General features: G+C 51.4%; 1 protein-coding gene across 3 annotated transcripts in view; it reads right to left on the bottom strand.

Annotated features, from left to right (window-relative positions):
* Positions 1 to 5833, bottom strand: part of GLIS1 (GLIS family zinc finger 1) — a 211130-nt gene extending 205297 nt beyond the window's left edge. For all 3 annotated transcript variants that reach the window (XM_055725190.1, XM_055725191.1, XM_055725192.1), the window contains exons 1-2: positions 3281 to 5833; positions 2148 to 2531 (exon numbers count right to left, since the gene is read on the bottom strand). In XM_055725190.1, the coding sequence (XP_055581165.1) occupies positions 2148 to 2499 (352 nt within the window). In that variant the 5' untranslated portion in view covers positions 2500 to 2531; positions 3281 to 5833. The remainder of the gene's footprint in view (positions 1 to 2147; positions 2532 to 3280) is intronic.
* Positions 5834 to 8008: the final 2175 nt, after the last annotated feature.

The following is an 8008-nucleotide window of genomic DNA, read 5'->3' on the forward strand; positions in this document are numbered from 1 at the left end:
TGCTGAGCAGGGGCTGGCAGCTTGCAGCAGTCAGTGGGAGAACTCCAAAATGCCCAAGCGGACATTAAGGCACTTGCTGACACCATACAGGTCAGAAGCAGCACAGCCCACACATTTCAAATCAGACTCTAGCCTAAAATTTTACTTTCCCTAGCTTCTGAAAATATCTTCACAGTGAAAAAAGAAACAAAAAGCAAATAGAAAACAAAAAAAACCCATCCAAAAAAACCTAGTGCTGCTGTCTTTAGAAAAATCCAACATTATCCATCAAATCACCATGCTCAGTAAATGAACCCTATCCTGCCCATGGATAATTCCTACTTAGACCCATGACTCAAGTCACCCATACACTGAAGCAACCACAAGGTAACACCCTGGACAGAAAATACATTAAACAAAAAACAGCAACAAAACTTAGAACACAATTTTTTTCCCAGTGGTGAAAAGGGGAAATTGATCAGTCAGGAAAGATGAATTAGCAACTTTCTCCCACACCCACCTACACCTACTACAAAAGTCCCAAATGAATGGAAATTACTCTTTTCTTCTTTCCCTCCCTACACCCCTGCCCTCTGCACAAGAGGAATATGCATGAAGAGAGGACTAAGTAGCTCAAAGGGAAAAGGCCGGGGCAGGGGGGGTGGGGGTGGAGGAAAGGGCTTCAACAGTCTGCTTGAGTAGGGCAATGCACAAGTAGGATTTGAAGCTGGCACAAACCCTAGTCAAGTGGCACCAACCTCACTCATGGTACCACAAGGGCTTGAACATCTCATGAGTCCCTTCTACAAGCAGCAGTCACAGCAGCACAGCAGTACTAGACTCGTAGCCGTCCCTTCATACTTTGTGAATCCTCCTTCTCCCCCCTCCAAACCTGGTTCTGTGTAACAGACCTTCATTTCATTCTTGCCAAACATTAACAACCTTTTTTTTTTAAATCAGGAGAGGACAATTGCAGCATTAACAAACAGAAAAATAAAAAAGGTAATTTATAACCTGCTGCTCTACTCTCTATTCACTGGTGATGAACAAACACATCCTACAGTTTAGCTGGACAGACCTAGCACAGATTGAGGTGTTCATTAACATAACTTCATGGCAATGAAAGGTGCTATCGCCCTAGGTAACAAGCTCACAAAAGAAAATGTTACTAGTTCAAGGGCATGCAGTCTACTTTTATTTTTAAGAAGAATGGATAGAAAGGGATGCACTGAAAAAATCCTGGTGGGAACTGTCTTACACCAACAAGATAGCAGCATCTACATCTCTAAAACAGAATGAGAAAGGACTGAGAAGAAAAAAAAGAGAACCACCTTTTTAATGTTACAGAAAACATTGCTTTAATAATTAATAACCTTAGATGCACATGTGTCTCTGCAAGTGGCTTTGTAGCATAAAGGAATGCTTGAATTCCCTCTGATCCCATCCAGTGATACCTTATAGGGATTATTTTAAAACTAAATTTCGATTAACAAATTCCAGCCAATTAACAAGTTCTAGTTCAAACAGATAACTTACAGATTTTAGTGGGCAATTCCTAACCTAACTTCAGCGCCACTTCTTTAACAATGGATAGATGAAAATTAGGCATTTGTTAACTAGCAGAATTTGACCTTACGGCATGCCTTTCCAGGCACCAGGAATCCCAAGTCTGAGGAGCCACTGCCTGAATCCAGCATTTGTAACACCTCCTTGAAATACAAACTATAAATCCAAGCAACCGTGGTGAAACTGCTGAATAAGAACTAGGCATTTATTGTCAGTCAGGCATACTCACAAACAAACACCCCACACGCACGCTCAGGCACAGGACAGACTAACCCAGTCTTCAGCACCATCCTCAAAACAACTGCCTCCAAGAAGCAACCAAACCAAGTAGCAGTCACTCAGGAGAACTAAAGAACATCGGGTCTTGGGATTTTTAAAGAATATTGAGAAACACTCTGCTTCTCATGGCAAAAAAAGACTGTTATATCCTCTGCTCCAAAGTGCACAGAAAAAAAGTTTTAAAACTTACAGTTAAATAAACAAATTAGAAAACATCGGCGCGGGTGTGTGCGGAATTAAAAACACGACACACGTTTTTGGTCGGTTGGTAAGTATTTTTTTTTGGTGGTGTTAGCATTCAGTTCATGCATTTTTAAACTCACCCTTCATGCTTTGATGTTTCTGCTGCTGAAAATAATCTTTAGAGCCTCTAGCACATCGCAGCTCCTGTGCCCTTGGCAGAATTGGGATCCTCTCGAATATGCTTGGTCTTTTGGGGATGAAATCTAGCAGAGGTGCTGACATTTCAGGGGCGCTCTGCTGAGTCTCCGTACGGTCACTGCCGTTGCTGACACTTATTTTAAAGGACATCTGAGGATTCAAGAGAGCTTTACCAGTGCTGGGACGAGTCACCCGCGGCAGTTCCTTCAGAGACGCTCCCTGGCATTTATCGGTCCCCTCGAAGCGGGCCGGCCCGGCGCTGGCTTTCTGACCCCCTGAGAGCTCACAGTGCATGTCCGCCGGCTGCCAGGGCCCTCGCCGCTCTCCTGCACCGAGCGGCACAGGGTGTCAGCGCCGGCGGCAGCCGCAGCCCGGCCGCCTCCAGCCCGCTCACCTCCAGCCCCGCTCACCTCCAGCCCCGCTCACCTCCAGCCCCGCTCACCTCCAGCCCCGCTCACCTCCAGCCCCGCTCACCTCCAGCCCCGCTCACCTCCAGCCCCGCTCACCTCCAGCCCCGCTCACCTCCAGCCCCCGCTCACCTCCAGCCCCGCTCACCTCAGCCCCGCGCGCGCCGCCAACGGCCGTTAACCGCCGCCCGCGGGACGCGCAGCGCGCCTACAGCCTCGCTCGCGCTCTCACGCGCACACGGCCGGAGCGGGAAGAACCGGGGGGGGGGGGGGTGGGTGCCGTGGAGGTCGTTAGAACCGAGTGGCCGCTCGCCCGTGAGGGACAGGGAGGCTGGCGCCGCGCGTCCGCTTCCCTCCCTCTCTAGGCAACACCGCCGGGCTTTTCCCAACCGCTCCCGTGAAGGAGAACCGGGCTGGGAGGGGCGGGGGGCCCGGCCCACGGCCGGGGCTGCGCGGAGGCCGGTGCCTTTCAGCTGAGGCATCCAAGCAGCGGCCGCCCAGGCAACCGCGGACGCGGCGGCAGCGCACACAGCCCCGTGCGGGGCGTGTTTGCCAACGCCGGGCGCTCACGCCGGGGCTCACGGCGGCCCCTGGGTCACCGGTCGCGGCGACGCGTGTGAACGGGCAGCGCCCCGGCGGCTGTGACAGCCGCGCCCCCGCGCTCCTACCTGGGAGGGGCCGCCCGGGGGGACGCGCCGGCCGCCGGCTCCCGCCGCCCCCGCGCCTCGTCCTGCCGCCGCGCCGGGCTCATGGGCTCAGCCCCGCTCCCCCACCGCAGGGCCGGCTGCCAGAGTGAAGGCGGCCCGGGCCATTACCCCGGCGCGGCGGCGGGGCCAGCCCTTCGCTCGGGCCAGTCGGGGCGGGCAGGGGGAGGGCTGTGCCGCCGGGGCCGCCCCTCGGGGCTTTGACAGCGGCGCGGCGGGGGCTGCCCGCCGGCCCGGCCTTCACGGCCTCGCCCAGCTGGAGAAGGGGAGCGGGCTGGGCACCCCATACCTTCGCCGTGCCCGCCCATAGGCCCGGACCCTTCCCCCGCTCTGCCCGCAGGCCCCGCGGGTCTCAGTGCCAGTCCCCAGGGAACCTGCACCCGGCTGCCCCCAGGCCAGGCAGGCACCACGGGGTGCCACAGGGCCCCCGCGAACACCCAGCCACCCACCAGCACCCTATAAACAACTCCTGTGCAAAAGCCACAGCAACTGCAGCGGGAGAGCGCAAAAGCCTGGCCAAGGGCCTGGGAAGCAGGAGATGTGGCAGAGGGGGGTACAACCTGGCCAAGGCAGCTCCTGGATGACGCAGGTTGGGGTGCATTCAGTGCTGTTCTCTATACGGTGGCCATGCATCACTCCCTTCCTGTCCCACAGGTGCCTGGAGCTGGCCCGCTCCGGCAGGGACAATGAGGCTAGCTCAGAGCATGCAGCACAGAGCAGTGACATTTGTGCTGGCTCCTGGGCCAGCTCAGGTCTGGAAGCAATCTAGCTGGGTTTATTAGCTTGGGCCTGGTTCCAAGCAAATGCAGGCTGAGCTATGATGTGCAGCTTTGCACCAGCGAGGTTTACCAGCCCACTCTCTGCTGGCTCAGGGGTGTCTGCGCCCTGCTGCCCTACATGCTGCCATCAGCACAGGTACAGCACAGCAGCTCTGTAACACACCAGGACAGCTCAAAGATAGGAGTGACTGAGAGTCACCCCTGATTTCCACAGGTGTAAATCAGATCTGTCTGATTTACAATCTGATTTACACAGGTCTAAATGAGACCTACCTCCAGCTGGAAATCATGCCTGTTCACATCAAACCTACAGCAGAGGCTTGGGAGATTTAGCACAAGCAGGAGGAGGGACAGCTACTGAACTAGCATCTTGCTACGCCCCTCCTGAGTAGTGTCCCACAGCTAGATGACAGATATCTTTATCTTTTGGCAATGCACATGCAGCACAGAGTGCCTCGCTCGCAGTTCTGTCCAACCCCTTAATAACATATGCCACCCTGTGGAGTAAAGGAACGGTCAAGACAGGAGGACATGACTTTTTCTTGGCAAATGCTATGAATGCTGTGGAGGCAAGTTTCCACAAAAGACACGAGACCTTGAGATGGAACAAGCAGTTCTGGGAGCAGCAGTCCTAATGAAGTCTCATTTGCAGTGCCTCTCCTTCTTCCTGCCCAGAGTGAATGCCCTGAGGTCTACCAAAGGAGGAGCTTGCCAGCCTTTCCCCTCAACAAGGGCAGTAATAGGGTCTTTTTATTCTCTAAGGCCACATCTTAAATTGTCAGAAGGTAATGGCTCTCTGACAAATGCAGTTGAAAACCTGTAAGTGTCCTCAGAATATGTTAGTGGGAGCAAAATGCTACAAGGGAGAGATTCCCACCTTACCTCTACTGGAAACAAAACTAAATATCAGCTAGCTGGCACAAACACTTAATTTTAAGGGTGATATCCTGGGGATTTATTAAAAACAAAGTAAAAGTTTCCAGCATACATTATCACTCTGCATGGCTGTTCTCTACAGCCACACAACACGTCTCAGTGCTCTGCTAACCTACATCCATTCCCCAGTCCCATCCATCTATGGGGCCCTCAGGACCAAGCCACTCTTTCTCTTTGATTTGGAAATGCTAAAGGCACCTGGCAATGCTACCAGAAACAGCAGTTTAAGACACAAATACACTGTGGTAACAGTCTAAACCCCAGTGACGTGAAGAGGCTGTAAAATTTACTGAAGGAAATATTATTCCAGAACACAGTGTAACCAGGGTGATCCCACTGCTTCCTGTACAAGAAAAAAGTAGTGTTTAGGTGGATCCTGGACACGGGCTCATCTTGTGCAAATTATTACAACTATATTGATACGCACTGCCCAAATATCTAAACTAGAGGGGGTTTCCTAGAAAACACATAGTTTTGCATATATGGTGCAACTTCCTAGAGAGATTTTCTTTCCATGGTTAGGGATCTTCCCACAGCAAGCAGGAAAAAGGACAGCTTCGGCACCTCGGATGCTCTGACCTCGTTACCCCACATCATTCTGCATTCCCTATCTCAGGCCAGGCGCATCCTGCTCGGATACACTGATTAATTCTATTTCTTCTGATCACCATTATCCGGCATATTCTGCAAAATACCGGCAGGTGCCGCCACTCGCTCAGCAATAGCCCAGGGCTGGGCTGCTCCGCGGGCAGGTGGGGGCACAGAGCCTGCCCCGAGCTCTGGGCACCCTCTGAGCTGCCCAAAAAAAAAAAAAAAAAAAAACCACAACCACCACCACAAAAACACACACAAAAAAACACCCCACACAAAACCAACCAACCAACACCCCCCCCCCCAATAAAAGAAAAAAGAAAAAACCACACACACAAAAACCCACAACAAAACAAAAAAAACCAAACACAAAACCAGGAAGGCTTCGGACTGCAGCACATCACAGCTCCAAGCTTCAATAGTGTGTAGGATTAAGGCCCTTCACAGCAAGGTAGATTTGTCCATGGCAGATTATCTCAAAGAGATGTAGACTGCATAGCTCAAGCTGCTTTCCTACATTCCTTCAATAGGAAATGAGGCCCCACGGGCTCAAACTTTCTCTTACACCACCATTTCCTCAGTTTTGAGTGAGGCATTTGGCAGCTGCCCTGTCTTTGCTGGGAGTATCTGGCTGGGAGTGCCCATCCCTGGGTGTGAGCAAGAGAAGCAGGCAGTGGATGGACATCCTCCTCCAGATCTAAGATGTGCCTGATAGACACACCACGCCTAGAGCTGTTCCAAAGCAATTACTTGGCTCCTCCAGCAAGCCCACAGACATGGGAGGAACAAGTACCCCTTGAATCATTGTACTGATGAAAGAGTTAAGCAGTTCCCCTTCTCTCCCTGCTGAATCAGAAGACGCTTGGTATGTTTTGGTTCTGGAACAAAGGCCAAGCAAGTGCAATCGTGGCTGCTAAGACTGTTTTATGCCCTGGGTCACCATGACTTCGCTGTATGCACAAGCTGTACAACAAATACTGATTCACCCAGTGTTGTCACTACATCCATGAGCTAGACAGGTGTCTCCCCTCCTTGTGTCCTTGTGAATACCAGTCACTGGCCTCTCTCCCCATGACAGCAATACTCTCCCTTTAGCAGAATGGGGAAGAGATTTCTCCATATTAGCCTTTTTGTTCAACATTTCTGGTTGCCAAGGGCTGTGGTCAGGGGTCATAACATGACCCACAGCTAGCCCAGTTGCCTCTTCCCTCTGTTAAGTCACCATCACCAAAGCAGACTTTCCAGTTGAGGCAGACAGGCCATCTTCAGTCCCTGAAGATAACCCCTGGGGGTTGCTTCATTTCAAGTCAGATATGAAAGGTGAGGTTGCAATCTGGGATACAAAAAACATCCAGAAGAATGCAACTGCTTGCCTGAATATCCTCTTGCTGGGTCAAGTGAGTAGGACACAATCGATAGGTAACCAGAGACTTACCCATCCACCCATTCAACTCTTAGTTGGTGACCAAAGAAAGAGAAAACAATAGTCTAAGACTAGCTCAGGCTGGGGTGAAATCAAACCTCACAGCAACTAAGAAAAAGCCAGGACACAGACAGTCGCTGGCACAACTGGGCTACTTTTGCCAACTGGTGTCTTGTAGCCTGACAGCACTGAAACATCTACAAGTTTTCTGGGCATTGGTGATGGTAGGACAAGGCTGTGACACCAAAACCACCTCCTGGATGTGTCAGCCACAGAAGGCAGGCAGTCCTGCACCAGCACAGTTAGCATAACTGTGCTGTGAGCACACACAGGGTTGTATCATACCAGGCCCAACTCAAACCTTTCACAGAGCAGTGAGGAGAAAAACAAAGTTGAAACAAGTTAGATACTTCAGTTTTTCCCTGCTGATACCAGCCAAGATCAGGTCATCACCATGACAGTGATTTTCTCAGGGTCTACAGGTGCTTTTGCAGACATGCAGCCTCTTTGTTCCAGCCAGCATGAGCCCCTGTGGTCACAGCTGCACAAGCAGAGGAGCAGCTGTCCTGCTTTGAGATGATGCTGCCTGGGCAATGAATACACATGAGGACAATGAGAGATCATCTGTAAAAGGAGAGGGAAGCAGGAGAGGGGAAAAAGACATTATGTGAAGGGGACCCCAGCTCACCAAATCCAGTCTTGAAAATGTGCTCTTTACCTTTGTCAGGAATGGACGGTTGTAACTGCCCTCAGCATTATAGCTGGTCACAAACCGGATCTTCGAGAAACTCATAGAAGCTGAAAACTCCAGTTCCCCAAGCAGTTCTTCCGTGAGAGGAGAGGAATGAAGCAGAACGGATACAGGTAAGGTGAGCTGCACAGAGCAAACAAGCAGAGTTGAAGTATTAAATCTCTAGTTCACCCACTGAAATCCCTGCTTCTACTCCAGCAGGCAACAAAATT

The sequence above is a fragment of the Falco cherrug genome, chromosome 12 (assembly GCF_023634085.1).
Source record: "Falco cherrug isolate bFalChe1 chromosome 12, bFalChe1.pri, whole genome shotgun sequence".
NCBI classification, from domain to species: domain Eukaryota; kingdom Metazoa; phylum Chordata; class Aves; order Falconiformes; family Falconidae; genus Falco; species Falco cherrug.